This window comes from Mastacembelus armatus, chromosome 21, assembly GCF_900324485.2.
Source record: "Mastacembelus armatus chromosome 21, fMasArm1.2, whole genome shotgun sequence".
Taxonomy (NCBI): domain Eukaryota; kingdom Metazoa; phylum Chordata; class Actinopteri; order Synbranchiformes; family Mastacembelidae; genus Mastacembelus; species Mastacembelus armatus.
In genome coordinates, this window is record NC_046653.1 from 4,654,245 (window position 1) to 4,672,183 (window position 17,939).

Consider the following 17,939-nt stretch of genomic DNA (forward strand, 5'->3'; position numbering starts at 1 on the left):
TACCATTCATAGAATAGATTTATTAATGAATTTATTAGGAATTGTTTGTTGTGAATTAATCAGTGGTTAACCTGCCATTAACTTTCTTTGTGTGTGCATGTTAAATTTGAAGATTTGAAAATGCACAGCCTCCTGCAAATGCTTTGCAGTGTTTTCATGTATGCAAAATGTGCACTACAGCCTCTGCAGTGAGCGTTCACCATGGCTGACAAATATCAACATCTGATCACAGTGTTGGAAATACTGGAGGAAAGCAAGGTGATGTAGTAGCAGTGACCAGCACATGCTGAAATTTAATGCAGACTTCTGCGTCATCTCAGGTGTCCAAGCCCATGCAGAGTCAATGGACGAGCCTGCAAGTCTGCCCCGCCGTCGCACCACGAGCGATGGCCAGTATCAGAACGGTCCGGATGACAGTCCCTCTCCCGATGTTCCTGTTCGTTCCCCCATTCGCTGTGTTTCTCCAGAGTTTGTCAGTGCCATAGCGATGAACCCAGGGGGACGGCCAAAGGAGGTAGAAAACATCCATTTTGGATATTTACACGCACTTTGTGTCCCTGACACTAATGTGGATTGTTGTTCCCCTCCCCAGAGAAATATGCACAGCTACCGGGAGGCCTTTGAGGAAATGGAAGGAGGCCCCATCAGTCCTACACCCACAGTTGGTGGTGAGGTGTTTCCCCAAACCCCTGCCTTCCCCAACTCACCACAAACCCCTTACTTCAACCTGTGTAAGTTCCCCCTCAGGCTGACAGAGGGCACTGTGGATCTCAGGCCTGATTCTCAGATCAGCTGCTCCATAAGATAAAATAATTTATATCCAAGGTTTTTTTTGGACATGAGATTAGATTCGTATCCTTATTCAGTACAACAAGTGTATCCATAGAAACAAGTATCAAAGACTGACTAAATGTTATATTGTAGGCATTTGTAACCACATTTAATCTATTTATTTTGGGCAAAAGAGCTTGCCTGACCTGTCAAATGCCATCCAGATGATTTTTGAAATTTATTTGCATTATATATACAAGTAAATGTTGCACTGTGTTGTGTATATTATATTTTTGGGTGATAACCTTCATAGTTTGTTAATGTAGGATATTTTTTAGTGAGGAGGAGGTTAGTTTGAGTTTTTAAAGTGAACAAATGAAACTTCTGATACTGATTCAGCTTGCTCTTGGAAAATCTTCAGAATTTTCTGGCAGGTACTTTATCTTGACTTATAGTAATTTCTCTTTTTATGAATTCCACTTGCCAACACACATCCTGAGTAGCAAAGAAATATACCCACTATTACCTCATCACATTTTCATTCAGACTGCTAACAGTCTGCATTTCCAATATTTAGTGTATGAGTGGGAAGTAGTAGCATTTTGGCCTTGTGTAGGCCCATCAGAATGCCTGAGTGGCCACATCTAGTGAAACACTCAATCCCTCTGTCTCACAAGAATGTCTGCAGTCATCATTCAGTGGAAGCAAAATCAATAAAAAAAAAAAATAAGACAGAGAGGCCAAGTCAGTGTGGTGTAATCTGGGCCAGCTGCTTAATTATGTCTTTTTTAGAGTGACTATTTCAATAAGTCAAGTAAACAGCAGAGGCAGACAAACCAACAGCTCTACACACATATCTCCCCTTGTTCCCGCCACCACCCCTCTCTCTCAGCCTTACATACACACCTCACTAAAACAAGACTGATTTATTAGGTAACATGTCGTTTGCCAACTATACCAATAACCCCATCCAGTCCTCTCGCCTATCTCCCTCAGGCACACCCATAAAAGTTAGTCATAAAAACACACAAAATATTTTTAACACTTGCTCCCATGACACCTCACGCTCAAAGTGGAACATTGCGTACACAGAGATACTGTGGTAACATTTTCTGAGATAAACAAAGTGAATCATGATGTAAGGTTTTGTGAGAGATAGAGAGCATTTATGTGAATCGCCTCATTACTTATGTTTTTAAGGTTTAAATTGATTAAAAAACAAAGTATGTTTTTCTGTGCTGAGCACAGAATATAGCTAACTAGTGCCATCAGTTAACTCAGTACAGTTTTGCAATTATTGGCAAAACTTGAAGGTGCATAGTTGGCTAATTGATAAGTGCACATACAAAGAGCGTCCTCAAATCATATTACCCATGTATCCATCCAATCCTCACAAAACAGTTACAATGAAATCTGAGGCATCTAGGTTGCAAGTACAAAGCATTGTTTTGGATTCTTTGGTAAGTGGAGGACGCACGTCTGTCTGCCAGAGTTCCACTGTATCACAATGTCAGCCATATTGATGTCCCCAATTCACAAATCCCTGTCCTTTCTTTCTGCCTGAGTGACCATTTTCCCATCACTTATGACAGTCCTGCACTGCTTTGGCATGAAAGCCACATGAGAGCAGCGCTGACAATGAAATGATCATGATATATTACACACCCAGAACACATCAGGCATATTGAGCGCTTCACTTATTTTAGTTGAAAAAGTGAAGAACTTTAAGTCTTTTATGGATTAAATAGATAAGAATAGGGAGTATCATGCACTTTTATTAAATTAACTATGAAACAAGCACCCAAAAACATGCACATATTGTAAATCCAGACACATCAAGCAAACAAACACATTTACTGAGAACTTCTGGACTTGCAGCAGTTGCTGCTCTCTGTTTTGCTGTTGCCATCTGTGTTTGGGTTTCTGTTGCTGCCTTGTGTCACCGCAACCAGCACTGTGCCTGCCCTCCCCCGGAAGTCTTAATTAACCAGCCATTTATGTTTTTTTATCTTTATGCTGGAGAGGGAATAAAGGAGTAGCTGGCAGCCTAAAAGGAAGATGGGTTAGACAGATTGACGGGGACAGAGTCACCTAGATTGAAATACATTGAGGGTTATTATAGTAACATAGCCTTTAGTGACTAAGGCTGTTGTAGCGACACTCTGTGCTCCTCATCTTTTCCTCCAGCGTTAATGTAGCAGTAAAGACTGTGTCAAAGATCTTGTTATTTCATGGATGATAATAAAGTAGTAACCTAGCGATTTAATGAAGACATGCAGATTTGTTAGTGTAAAGAATTTGGTAAATTATGTAAATAAAAACTAACTGCAGAGTCTATAAAATTCACACATAAAAGAACAAGTGAAAAATACCACCACTATTATCTAAGTTCTTGGAAAGGAACTGTAGTTTACCCCTGGTTCCTTTATGAGTTCAGTTTGACCCAGCTATGCTTGGATGCCAACTTACATTAGACACACATAGACACCAGTTCTAGAGTGAATCGTCACAGCCAGTCGTTTGTCACTTTGTGGTTGGTCACATGCATGTTTTGCTTCTCCATCAGAGCATGAGGCATGAGCACGCCCCCTGAACACGTTGCTCCTGTGTGTTAACCTGTGTTGATAACTGTGTCATGTCTTGACAGCTGTTTGCCTGTGTATTAGTATATGATTATGGTGACTGAAGGTCAACTTTAAAAAGAAATATTTCCCATTAAAAAATCCTACAGCTCATATTTAAATTGGATCAATATTTGAATTTAGTTTGTTGTTTTTGTAAGCTTTTAAAAAATTATCTTGTGTCATTGTGTTAGACTGTGACAAGTGACAGCTGTCAAGATGGCTGTGATGATGCTGTGAGGTGATAACTGTCCACTTCTCTTCAGGTCGGTCTCCTCCTGGTCTTGCCAAGACTCCACTGTCAGCCTTAGGGTTAAAGCCACACAACCCAGCGGAAATCCTTCTGACTCAAACAGGCTCAGGTACGTTGATACACAGACTTGGGTCAGATATGAAAAGGAATGCAAGTAAATCCCTTTTCTGATTCTTTTATAGGTTTGTTTACATCAGTATTTTTTGAAAAACATTAATTTTCTGGCTGAAAATCCCCAAATTGGGCATTTGAGTTGGATTAAGCTTTAAACACCTGGCATCTAGTGTAGCAACACAACAAGCTTGTGTGCACCTGAAGGCTAAATGGAAACACAACCACTAGTAACCTCTGACATTCCCTGATACACAAAAACTTCCCTTACATTCTTCTGTCTCTCTGGATTATCTCCAATGATGCTCCTCAGATGATGAGAGCAGTGAAGGTGAGGAAGGTAAGTGTGCTGCTGAAATGCCACAGATCATCATCACCAATGAAGTTGTCAACCAGTTCCACCCCATTTATCCACCTATATATACTGTAAAGAACGGCCAAACCATTTCCACTTTCATTGTTGTCTAGAAAAGTGTGTCCACTCTCATGGAATTACAGTATTACATTAAAGCCATGTCCACTCTCGCACCATACATTATGAACTGTGATTAGATGCCATGTAATAAGCATCCAAAATGACATAATAGTCACACTCAACAGAAAAACCTTTGTAAATCTTGGCTCATAGAAGAATTCTTTCCCTTCAAATGCAGCACCAAGAAGTTATGTAGAGTCTGTGGCAAGATCGGCAGCAGTAGGTGGAGAGCTGCCCACATCGCCTAGGAGCTTTAGCCCACCGGGAGAGACGAGCCAGCAGAGAAGTCCAATTCCCTCCTCAACCACACTGAACCCACCTTTGTCCAGCAGCAGTCCCATCCAGAGTTCACAGGGGTAAGTTAAATACATGATACTTTTTGTCCATGGTCAGATATGAAGAGGATTGCCTTTGGGAACCATAGATGGCTTCTTTATAACAAGGACAAAATCATTCACTTATGACCACAAGTATTACACAGAAGCTTCAGCTGGTTAATAAACTCTTCTATTTTTCTTCCAGTGATCATGTCTTAGCAGAGAGCAGTGTTAACACTCCATCCCAACCCACTAGTGATTTGGGCTTCCGCTCCCAGGCTACTGAGAGCGCTTACCCCACTCCTAACCTGTTATATCAAGCCCTGAACACTTCTATCACTTCCTGCCCAGATTCCAGCTCTCCAGCCTCTTCCTACATTGGCACTACCAGTCCTGCAATGCCATACCTTGGCCCCAACACCTTCGTGGGAAGCTCTGTGTCCACAGATACCAGCCTGTCCACCTCTGAATCCCCCCAGTTTGCACTCAACCATGAAAGCCCTCATGCACAACACAGGACCAACATCACTGGCTCCACTCACAGTCCCATCCTTCAGCAGCGCTCTGCTACCAATCAGGACGGTTCCATCACAGGACCGCAAACAACATCAGCTAATGGCTTTGATGTGAGCATTCCAGGGATTGGTGGCAGTCCCATCTTAGGTCGTCATCTGTCTCAGGGAGTTCAGAGTAGCCCAGTCCTCAGCAGACAGGCCTCTATAGGACAGGGGTCTCAGCGGAGCCCGGTCCTCAGCAGACAGCCGTCCCTGGGTCAGCCCATTCAGAGCAGCCCCGTGCTCAGCCGACAGCCATCTATCACACACTCCCAAGAAAGTCCAGTTATGGGCCATCACCTATCTGTTTCACCAGTGTCCCAGAGAAGCCCCAGTCTGGACCGTCATCCCATGCATAGTGGATACACCACCCCAGATGAGAGACATGGAAACTTGTCAAGACAGAGCAGTTCCTCTGGTTACCAGGGTCCACCCACTCCCTCTTTTCCCATCTCACCTGCAGGGTACCAGGATGGGGGGATGATGGGGATGGGTGTGGGGTTCAGGCAGGGTAGCCCAGTGCCTGGTTTCCAGCCTCAGCTTCCAGAGAAGAGGCGCATGTCAAGCGGGGACAGACCAAATGGAGCTCTTTCCTATGGCACACTGAATGGGAAGTTGATGTCCCCGATAAGTGGAGGAAGCGCACCCAGCTACTTCCACACTCTCTCTGACTTCTCAAAGTTCAATATGCCTGGTGAGGACATACATTATCTAGAGTAAGGGAAATACTTTAAATAAAATATTATCATTGATCCAGGCCATTTCTTTGATTTTATTTTTTGTTTTACTGCAGATGGAAGTCCTGAGAGCAAGCTGAACGTTAAGTTTGTCCAAGACACGACCAAGTTCTGGTACAAGCCAGACATTTCCAGGGAGCAAGGTAAGACCGAATAGAGGATGACTCACTAAAAGAGTTATTCCTTGAATATGCTTCACCTGTTTTGCCATTACCATTATCTGTTTAATAGGATTTATGTCCCAATGGGTAAAGTCATTTTTGAGGATTTGTTTTTATTTTCGTAGTTCTAGGTCTCAGCTAGAGCTACGGACATTGGTATTTTCAGTGTGTGCTATAGTGTGTAAACAATTAAGGAACAATCCATCAGTAACCAACACATTGAATATGAATTTAAGTATCTCACAACCCATATGCTTGTCTGGTAGTAGGGAGCTGTAATCAATTACCTTGGTTGGAAGCAACAAACAATATAATTAACCGCAATAATGAGTATGCATGTCTATACAATACACAGATACAACACTGGTATATGCAGAACTTTTATATTCTTGTGCATTTTAGTTGTGAGGTCAGTGGCTATTGGCTGCCCCATCTGCATTTGCTCATGGCTCGTATTGGATAACATCAAGTTAAACACAAGCACGTGCTTAACTGCAATGACATCAGGCACACACACACACACACACACACACACACACGCACACACACGCACACACGCACACACGCACACACGCACACACACACACACACACACACACACACACACACACACACACACACACACACACACACACACACACAAGGTTTTTACTTAATGCCATGCATTCCCAGAGGGAAAGCCACACCATATGTAAAGAATTAGGGAACATCTGAACATTTGCATGTGTTGCTCATCTCATCCATCTTCCTTCCTTAAACTGTCACATGTGAACAGGCTAAGGCACAGGACTAAATAGTGAAGTAACAGATCTAAAGCATGTCTGCTTGAACAATGAAGCAAAGTGCCATGTTACAAGTAGTCGTAGTTTTAATGAAATACACACTGGCAGCATTTTTTTAAACAAAGGGTCAGGACTCATTTCACCTTCTTCTTGGTAATTCTTTATTTCCTTCCTTTCTGTTTAGTTAATGTGCTTTCTCCTACCTCCAAATCCCAACATCCAGTTGCAGTTTAGTTTAGTTTCAAAAGCTTAGCATGTCACACATCTCATCTTGTCTCAGTTTACCTCATCAACTGCTGGTTTGGGCAGGTTTATATGTTTCATATGTAATGTTATCCTCATTAGCATGACTAATATTAAAGAGTTTGTCATCTACACAAAATAACTGAATGTTAACTGTGTTACAGCTATTAACCTGCTGAGAGAGAGGGAGCCTGGAGCCTTTGTTATCCGGGACAGTCACTCATTTAGGGGGGCTTATGGCTTGGCTATGAAAGTGGCCTCTCCACCGCCCTCTGTGCAACAGAACAAGAAAGGTAGGTGTGTAGGATGGTGGTTACATGATTAGATATTTTAAAGTGGTTACAAATGCAACAAGTATTTTGGTTTGTTTAGTCCAGTGTTTGGTGTAGCTCTTCCTTGTTTTGGTCTTTAAATTACAGAATCACAGTTAAGGTCTTAATGCCAAAGATATGAGGTGATGTCTGCAGGTTAATCAGCTGTGAATTACATGGACTCACTCAGCCCATCGCCCCCTCTTTTGTTTCAGGTGACATCACCAACGAGCTGGTGAGGCACTTCCTGATCGAGAGCAGCCCCAAAGGAGTGAAGCTGAAGGGTTGTCCAAATGAGCCTTATTTTGGTTAGTGAGAGCCAGCTGCCCCACATCTTTTCTTACCCAAACATACTCACATGTATACTGACAGCTTAGTAACAGCCAAAATGAGGGTGGAGGAAAAACAAAATGTTTGTACTCTTCTCTGTGTGCCTGTTTGTGCATCTGCACTCCTTTCCAAATTCTGTAATATTTAATCCTACTGTAATTATAGTATTGACTGAAGAGATCTAATGTCTCCCTACTAAGTGCCCTGCAAGGCTGTAATATGTGTATGCATTCACTGTAAATTTGTTCTTTTCCAAAACAGGGTAAGTTGACTTTTTTAAGCTTTTGTTTACCTTCCACTCCCTCTTCATCACTCTTCATTCCTTTTACTTATGTTTTTCCTCAATATGTAAAAAATTAAATGATTTAAGAACACAAATATGATATTTTTATAAATTCAAGCAAATGAGTTACTGCGTGGGGAGCGATAAGCCTTTGGACCTGAATGAAGCTAAATGTGTCTATTTCTGTCATTTACATAATTTAGAACATTGTAAATTACATCTGTATTTAGACATTATAAAGTGAGTTTCAAATATTCACATCGAATTTTACAGTTTTAGTGTTTGCTCACTAAACACTAAAACAATGCTGACATTTTAATACAAGTACAGAAATTGTTAACACTAGTAAGAAATACTAAAGACACAGAAGGTATGGAGACACTGAGTTCATTCTCAGTGTGAAATGCACATTCCAAAGATGAAAATCAAAAATGTTTGGATGGCTAAATTCTTGCTTTTGACCACGTCTCTTGTATCTGTTTGGCAGGCTGTTTGTCGGCCTTGGTCTACCAACATGCTATAACACCACTGGCTCTGCCCTGCAAGCTACTCATCCCTACCACAGGTCTGTGCTTTGAAATATGTTAGTTTACGTTAGTTTTATGGTTTTTTTTAAAGTCTATATTGCTTCTGAGCTGCTGACATACAATGTTAATTTACAGATAAAAGCTGTATTTCAACTGAAAAAAGGGATACACAAGTTTAGCACTTGCTTACTGTGATCAGTGTCCAAATGTCAGATCATAAGGGCTGTGGTTTTAGGTTTGTATCATAATAGAGAATTTCGTGTTGAGTTTCAGGGAATAAAAAAACCAGGCATCCAACTGGACGTGGCCCTGCAGCCTTACATGAGTCTTCAATGTTATCTGAATTAAAGCTCCAATTAAACAATTAACATCATGCTAATACTGCAAACCTCCTTCCTCTGTTTATGCAGATCTCATTAATGAAGTGCCAGAGGTTGCAACAACAAATCCACTGGCTGAGAGACTGAAGCAAGGAGCAGGTAAAACATCAACTCACTCATATTTTTTTAAGCTCAGTCCTTTAATTTTCAACCACTCTCGGTGTTGGGGAACTAAATATATGAAATACAGGTTTAGGATTCCCGAACATTAATGACAACAGTAATATTGTGTCCTGAATCACCCTATTCACGATCTGACAACATTACATCCTTGTTATCCCAGTGCAGAGGGCCCCGGCTGATTCCCATGGTAAAACCTGTGCACTTTCATTTGAAAACTTTCTTCTGGAATGTGCATCCTATGTTTGTTGCCTGTCTGTATCTGTTGTTACCTGCACGAATAAAGACAAATGATTAATGGTCCTGTTAAACATAATTCTCTTAAAAGTGTCTTCTAACATCAGCATTCAGCTTCTTGTCTATAAATGGCAGAATGTTTTCTTTGGGATGATTTGGATGGATTCCTTCCTTCGTTCCAGAAAGCATGCTCTCTAAAGAGAAGACATTTATGCATGGACAGGTTACTGACTACTGTGTTTCTCTAAATAGTCATGAAGATTATACAGGAGTTATTCTGAAATAATTTCTTTTGTCTTTGCAGAATTAAAATTCCATTTCCCATTTTTTGAAATTTCTAGCTCTTCTTCACATAAGTGGTTTCATATGACAGGAATATCTGCTCTCTACCCAGCATGCAACGTGTTCTACATCAATTCAGTGGAGATGGAGTCCCTGACAGGCCCTCAGGCTGTTGCCAAGGCTATATCTGAAACACTGGCTGCCGCTTCTCCACCTGCTGCCACCATTGTACACTTCAAGGTGTCTTCACAAGGCATCACACTGACTGACAACCAGAGGAAGTAAGTCTGGATGCCACACACCTAACAAAGTCCTGAGATGTTTGATAGATTTCTCACAAGTGTAAACATTGCATGACATCTGGAGATTTTGCTGCAGAGAGATTAGAAGAGCGTGCATGATGCCTCAACATGTCTGGAGACATAAATTTTGAGCCATAAGTATTTGCAAATAGCAAGGACCAAGATGAGTCACTGCAGAGATTCAGAAGCAATAAATAATTGCTAACACAGGATTAAAGGATCAGGGCCTTGTTATTTACTTCTTTGAATCATGAACCCATATTTGTTTAGTGTAGGGTGCCAAGATATATATGTTCATATGAGTTAGATTAAAGATTAACATTTATTTTAACCAGGAGGACTCAGTATAGTCAATGGGTGTGATCAGCTAACAGATTTCAGAGTTAGCAGCTCAGTATCAGTCGTGCTCTCATCAAATGCTGAAATATGCTGCCTCCAGAAGAGAGAAATTTGGAGCACTGTACAGTATACAATCTCCTGCTTTACACAATGCACAGTTCCACTTCTTTATGCTTTCTTTGTGGATTTTTTCTGTTGCAGGCTTTTCTTCCGACGCCACTACCCTACCAACACTGTCACATTCTGCGATATTGACCCTCAGGACAGAAAGTAAGCCCAGAGATATGAAATTGCTTATTTAAAGTACTATTAGTGGTTTATTATAGCTGACTCAAAGGCAAAATTGGTGTCTTGAACAAAACTTTTAGTAAAATGTTAATAATATAAACCCTTTATTAAATCTTATCAGGTGGAATAAGCCTGAGGGAGGCACAGCCAAGTAAGTAAACTTTCCTTCCTTGGAGACTCAACAGAACATTTTCCTGCTATTAAGTTTCATGTTTCTACCTAACAATAGAAGGCAAAAGTAGCAACATTTTGTAAAAATTTTTAGCAAAACTACTGAAATATCACTTTGCTTACAAAATTTTCCAATTCTGGTCTATGAAAAAGAGACTTCAGATAAATGTGAACTATGGTGCATCTGTTTGTATGAGTTAACCAATGAGTTTAGAGGTCTACTGCAACAGTTTAAATTTTTGATGCAGTCTGCTTGAACATGGTAGCCCTAGTGAATAAATCTCTAACTGTCTTTCCAGGCTTTTTGGGTTTGTGGCACGTAAGCAGGGAAGCACAACTGACAACATCAGCCACCTCTTCGCTGAGATGGACCCTGACCAGCCTGCCAGTGCTATCGTTAACTTTGTCTCAAAGACAATTGCCTCGCAGAAACAATGAAAACTTTCAGCAAACCAAGCTCTTTTTTTAAAAAAAAAAACCCTTTGGTTATTTTCTTTCCCTTAACCACTGACACTTTGTGGTTTGTACAATTTAGCATTTGATTTTCTGTGTTACGTTATTTTTCTTGCTGTTTTAAAATTAAGCAAATGTGTGTCTGTGTGTGTTGTATGTAAATGAAAGAGAAGACGAGAAAGAGAATGAGAGTGTGTGTGTGAATTGCATGCATGTGTTTTACATCTTGGATGGACAACTGAATGGACTAGAGGAAGTGCAGGACGGGTGTGGCTGTGTGTAACAGTGGGATGGGAGGTGATCTTAAGCTCCCTGGCAGGGTAACTCATTAACAGGAAGACATTGTGTGTGCAAATGTACATTTTTTAGCAACTGTTTCATCTATATGTTTAAAGAAGAAGTCAGGTTGTGTGTTGTTAAGATGAATTGGAGGTCTTTCAGGCTTTCGATTGATCAACCAAAGATTTAAAAAAAGTAGTCAGGGCATGTATAGTGTGCAACTGTCAGAGGGTTGGAAGTATTCTTTTATAAAACAAATATGGCTGCTTAATCAAAAATACTGAACTTTTTTTCTGTATGTACTGATACTGTAGGTCAATTCTGCACCATTGCCATCTTGGATAAAGTGTTTTCGGACATTTATGCAGCTGGCAAGGTCTGTGTAAATATTCTTGATTGCTTTATGAGTAGGACTGTTCTAGATAACATTTGGTGCCTGACTTTTTTAATGCAGAGCTTTTTAACAAAAAGGAAAACATAAAACGTACCCAGGCTGTTATAAGTAGGCAAATACCCAAACTTATTGGTGGTTTTTCAAAAATGCCACAGGTCCTTTCCTGTCTGAAGCAGTAGTGCAGGTAAAGTTGCAAATGTTAGTTCTCTCTGAAGTGCAGCTAGAGTCTGACAAAATTGACTAAACCTGTCTTTTGTGGATTTGCCTTAAGAAACCCACTGAATCGTCAATAACCAAGCCTCTTGTTTTGGTGAGGCAAGCTCCCTGTGCCACCCAGCCTGTGTTCAGTCTGCACAGCACATAGCTGCTGTCCACTCTTGTGACTGAACAGCCAAGAGTCGTTTTGTGAGGGCGATCTTTACAGAATACTGTTGTCACATTATACTGCTCTTCAGTTTTATCTTTTGTAAGTTTCCGTCAATAGAAAGGAGCTCTTTGCGTCAGCTGGCCAAACCTGTTAACACTAACACCCTACCCAAAAGTAAGCTATACATATATATATATATATATATATATATATATAAAACTTCCAAACAGTGACTTAAGATATTTATTTTTTTTTGCTTTGTTGCTCTTTGTTATCTTGTATACATGTATTATAAAGTATACATCAAACTTACGGAACGCGAGAAGAAAAGAAGAAAAGCTTTTTATTTTGGCTAAAGTCAAGTGCATTGACATATATATGGTGTAAAATGTGTGCATTTAAAGTGTATCACTGTTGTTTTTTCCACAGCATTACCTTCTTTTGTTAACATTCTTGTTTTATTGGGCAGGCTTTTTTAAGAGGGAAATATTTTGTATGAAAGAATGTTGTCACTGAAGTCCAAATTGGAGTTACCCAAAAGTGTTGCCAACAATTGTTATATTTAGTTAATCCTGCCTAGAAAATACTTTGTCTAAGTACAGCACTTAAATGTTTAAGTATTACTGGTGTGTTCATATAAATTAAGAGAAGATATGAATGCTGACATACCCATTTCATATCATCATTGCATATATGGAGGGAGACTTGCTCCACAGTTGTGGGACTTATCTTTCTACATGAAAAATTAGTCAGTGCAGTAGGTAGCTGCTGCCCTCATGTGGTGTAGAAAGATCATTACAAAGGCACCACTTTAATCCTAATACAGTGTTTTAGCTGTGGCATGTTGAAGTGTAAATGTTTTAGGTAAATTTGAACACTGAGGAAATTAACTAATAGAGCATACATTTTAATGCAAATTAAATTTATGTTTGTTCATTTTAACATCCCATTTGAGGATTTCTTTATGCCTGATACACTACAATCATATGGCAGCATGATGTAAACTAATTAGATAAGGGTTAGTTTTGGGCCCTACACTGACGCAAACATACTTCTTCAAAAATAAAAATAAGCACTTACTGGGCTTTAATATCTGACTAGAATGTTCCATTATTTATTAGCAGGAGTCTGTATGCTCAAGTCCATTTGTTATTTTAATGCTGCTGGCTGTAATCTGTACACAGGATTCTCAAGTTTTACTCAACCAGTCTTTTCAGCCCATACATAATTATCATCAGGTTTTAGTGTGGTGGCTGTGTCTCGACTATTAGTATATGAGACTGATGACTCTATATTTTTGCCTAAGAAATGCTTGTTGAGAAATGAGGAATTCCTCTTCTTTAAACTGAATGTTAGCCATTTGTTTGCCAAGATGGAAACCCCAGTGACGTCTGGCCACTTTGACAGATTTGACAGATTAGTCTGGACTGTGTATGAATGAGCTACAATGCCTGTATAGAGCTTTGTCATGTTTTGGTTTTGCTACATTGTATGGCCTTTATTATTTCTGAAGAAAAAACACATTAAAAAGCAGTACAAATTAAAAAGTATGCATATTTGTTTTCATTTGCACAACACTTGCATTTTGGCTTTGCTGTTGCCCTTACTCTGGGAAACCATAGGTCAAAAACCATGTTTACAAAAAAAAATAAGCACTTTTGAAATATTTTTAACATACAATTCTGAACTACTAAATTTATTAAAGTGTGGGCATTGAGAATGACCTTATTTTATTTATCAATTTTGATTATATAATGATAGTTAAAAATTCACTACTGCAAAGAAAACTGTTAAAAACTAATTTATGGTACAAAAAAGAGGCTTCAACCACTGGCCCGGTGTGCCTCCGATAGTTGGTGTTATTTAGAAATGTTAAATAAAAAGATTAAGTTAAATCTTTGAAGTTATTTAAACTCTGACATTGGTATCTTCCATCTAAACATAAACTAAACCGAACTTTCATCAGGAAACAATCATGTTGACTATTTTTGTAATGTTAGTTTGGAGGGCCTGACCAAATCCAATGATGACAAAGCCATGAGTGTGTCATTAGCGCCTGATTATTGGCACAATGTTGGGAGTGACTTAATAACAGGCCTGTTAGTTTCCATAGAAACGCAGTAATGTAAGTGCAGTAACACCATTACTAATAATATTAACTTACTATAAATAAGTATTTATTATGAATAATATTATTAGTCATTTATTAAAAGCTGACATGTCTTAGCAACTAAGGTTAAAGGTCATTGCTGTATGAATGTCCTCAAATGGCTCATCCTGTTTTTAAGCGCTCACATGGCTTTTAACTTCCTTTAACTTCCTTTTTCCCTAGCACCTTAACTTTTGGGAAACATGGCCGACAGCGCACCTGGGTATTTCAAGTGGAAATATTTTCAGTTTTTCAACTTGTAACAGATAGCTGAAAAGGACAAAACCATCCACTCTCATGTTACACTAACGGTAACATACTGTATGTGGTAACTAAATAACGGAAAAATTGGAGCACAGGAAGTTCACTTATTTGAGTGGAAGAGTAACAGGGGCTTTTTTCACTTTGATTAGGGGATAAGGTAGTCTCTTGCAGTCAGACACTTTGTCTTTTACGACGAAATGGCAACAATGGCTTTTCTGTTAAAATACATAGCCAAGTCTAGCTTCAGCTATTGGGATCATTGGTAGTTCAATCTCTTGACATCATTGCTTTACTTCATAAAAGTTTTAAATTGTTATAATAACATTTTATGGACAGCAATTTTCTGTTCCCTTACTGGCTTAAAAAAAATAAGTCATTGAGGACATACATGCAGCCATTTCAAATGGGCAGACAGAGGTGTGACACTATGAACAGTTGCCTGAACATTGTCATTCAGTGATGTCATATAGGTTTTTTTTTCTTAAGTGATACTTTGAGAAGTCTTTAAAAATGCCATTTGATGCAAAACATAGTTTTGTGAAACTGCAGAAGGACCTGGAAGGACCTTGAAATGCAAGAACAGAGAGCTAAACTCCTAAAGAGTAAGAGCCCATTTTTTCTGAAAATGATATTTCACAGCTGAAAAGCTACACTTTGCAAACAAACTACCACTCTAAAGGAAGAATAAAGCCTCTGCACTAAATAACTTTTAAGCATTTATTTGGACTATAAATGACAGTATCAAAACATTTTTTAACACCAGTGTGAAAGCAGCTCTGTCTGCCTCTAGGCAATACAATTCTACTACACAATTGCACAGAAAGTGTAGCTAGGATGGCATTGTATATTGAAATGGGTATATCAGGATAGCATTGCTTTGAGCTTTGCAAATGTATTTATTCTATGATGGTGCTAACATGCAGGTCTTTAGCTGCAAATGTTTACTTATATTCACTCTGTTGCAGTTTACCTTGTTAACATGGAAATATTTGCTACTTGAAACTTGCTGAGAAGTTCATGGAAATTAATCTAGCAGCTGTTCATTAGACAGTTTTTGTAACTAAAAAACAAAAAAATCAATCATGTTATGACTTATGAGGCACCAATATTATTAAATGACGCAACATTGAATATAAGGGTTGCAAATTTTCTTAAAGCACAAACACAACTTGTTAGCCAGATTCAAGTCTGTAAATGATGTGACAAATGTTAGTTCTATTAAGACCTGCAAAACAAACCACCAAAATTTTAAGGAACTAGACAGAGGGTTTGACAGTATGGAGACAAGTGACATATATTGTTGTTTAGGTTGCAGGACTTTTGGAAAGCTTCTTGTTTGGTATATTATTTTTCTACTTACTCTGTTTACCATTTCTTTAGTTGTCCTTGTGAGTCCTTTATAGTAAATTATGGTTTTATTTCAGTTAAGGTTGCTTGACTGAAATGAACAATGTAGTGTTTACCACAAGCAGGAGCTGATTTTCTTTTTTTTTTTTCCTTGTTTTTTATGCATCTGTTGTTTTACAAGTGTACATAGCACTGGTGTAAATCTGGATTTTTATGTATGCAATTTATTGGTGCCTGGTTCTGCTGGAGGTTTTTCTTCCGTTAAAGGGAGTTTCTCCTCTACACTGTCACCATGTGCTGCTCATAAGGGAATAGTTGGGTGTTTTTGTAAAGTGCCTTGAGATGATTTGTATTGTGATTTGGTGCTATACAAATAAAATTCAATTGAATTGAATTGGTGCTCAGCAGTGACCCTCTGTTAACCTGGGGCTGTACTGGACAAAAGCTGGCTTCATATCCTGGCTGAACTGCTTGTCAGACAGTCAGATAGCTTTCAAATACAGTCAGATAGCTTTCTCTCCCACACTCCTGCGGTGTCAGATTTGAGGGGTTCCATGACTGACCACTTCTGACTTTCTCAGACAAACGGTGCAACCTTCACACCCATTGGTTGGCCAGCTGGAGAAAAGAGCAAGAGTTCTGGCTCCTTTTTTTATAATTGTTTACACAACTTTAAACATCTCCCCTCATGTGTTTGAGTGTGGTTGTTCAGAACAGCTTTAAACACTTTTATTTCTAATATGACAACTCATCTTAGAAACTAATTCTGACAAACCATAAACCACTTTAATGGAGACATGGAGACACATAGTGACAACAAAACAAGTATTTAATATAATTAATATTTCAATATTTTCGATTTCAGAATATTATTAGATTTAATTAGGTGGATACAAGACTAGAACAGGTTTGTTTAAAAGTCAGCATTAGTGGAAAAGTAGGAGTTCGTATTTTCTAAAAAATCTAAAAAAACACTGACTTAATAATTTACTATAGTTTTATTCATCTTGGTAATGTTCCAAGAATGTACCACTAAACTGTCTGATGGTTATAGTGGTAGAAGTGGTTTGTGTATCTGTAATAATATGTGTGGCCACTTGATGCCAGTGTTTCCTTTTCAGACAAAACAAAGTCAAAAGGCATACACACATACACACGTGTACACACACACACACACACACACACACACATATATATATATATATATGTATATGTACACACAGTGTATTCAGACCCAGTTAATTTTTTTCAATTTTGTTATGTTGCATCCTGATAATATAAGTTAATTTTTTCTCATTAATCTTCACTCAGTACCACATAATGACAAATTGAGAACAGAATTTTAGAACTGTCTGTACATTCATTAAAAAGAAAACTACCACATTTACACAAGTATTCAGACCCTTACTCAGTACTTAGCTAAAGGACCTTTAGCAGCAATTACAGCCTTGAGTCTTTTTTAGTATGACACAACAAGCTTTGCACACCTGGATTGGGGGATTTTCTGCCATTGGCCTTTGGAAATCCTGCCAAGCTTGGTCAGGTTGGATGGGGACCATCGATGGACAGCCATTTTCAGGTTTCTCCAGAGATGTTGTTCCTAAGCCACTCCTGTGTGCTTAGGGTCGTTGTCATGTTGGAAGGTGAACTGTCGGCCCAGTCTGAGGTCCTGAGCACTGGGGAACAGGTTTTCATTGAGGATATCTCTGTACTTTGCTCCATTAAGCTTTCCCTCAACCCTGACCAGTCTCCCAGTCCAGTTTATTTTATCAGGTTGTTGACACTTTTTACAGGTTTATTTCCTGAGCCACTATATAAAGGAACAAAAAATCACAAAGGAACAAAATGTAATCAACACAACCTATCAGTGCAAACAGTTTTAATCACAGTTTTAATAAAGTTCAAGCAGTTTTAAGTCAGTATATGTGAGAGTCGATTCCACCTTGTTCTCATATCAAGGACGACAGCATGTTCTGGAAGACCTGGAGTGAGAAAGAGGTGTGTGTGTGTGTGTGTGTTTATTAAAGTGGTTGTTTATTAGCAGATATGTTTTACTGCATTATTTTTCTAAACTATTTGGCTAAAGAGTTT

At 39.0% G+C, this 17,939-nt stretch overlaps 1 protein-coding gene across 15 annotated transcripts in view; it reads left to right on the forward strand.

Annotated features, from left to right (window-relative positions):
- The window catches only part of tns1b (tensin 1b), a 146,845-nt gene extending 133,210 nt beyond the window's left edge, over window positions 1-13,635 (forward strand). For 12 of the 15 annotated variants that reach the window (XM_026296460.1, XM_026296469.1, XM_026296461.1 and 9 more), the window contains 15 exons: window positions 321-514; window positions 593-731; window positions 3,659-3,754; window positions 4,410-4,587; window positions 4,754-5,796; window positions 5,896-5,982; window positions 7,190-7,318; window positions 7,552-7,644; window positions 8,437-8,514; window positions 8,887-8,955; window positions 9,140-9,166; window positions 9,608-9,776; window positions 10,338-10,406; window positions 10,546-10,575; window positions 10,895-13,635. In XM_026296460.1, the coding sequence (XP_026152245.1) occupies window positions 321-514; window positions 593-731; window positions 3,659-3,754; window positions 4,410-4,587; window positions 4,754-5,796; window positions 5,896-5,982; window positions 7,190-7,318; window positions 7,552-7,644; window positions 8,437-8,514; window positions 8,887-8,955; window positions 9,140-9,166; window positions 9,608-9,776; window positions 10,338-10,406; window positions 10,546-10,575; window positions 10,895-11,033 (2,540 nt within the window). In that variant the 3' untranslated portion in view covers window positions 11,034-13,635. The remainder of the gene's footprint in view (window positions 1-320; window positions 515-592; window positions 732-3,658; window positions 3,755-4,409; window positions 4,588-4,753; window positions 5,797-5,895; window positions 5,983-7,189; window positions 7,319-7,551; window positions 7,645-8,436; window positions 8,515-8,886; window positions 8,956-9,139; window positions 9,167-9,607; window positions 9,777-10,337; window positions 10,407-10,545; window positions 10,576-10,894) is intronic. The other 3 variants (XM_026296466.1, XM_026296475.1, XM_026296468.1) reach the window with 2 other exon arrangements.
- Window positions 13,636-17,939: the final 4,304 nt, after the last annotated feature.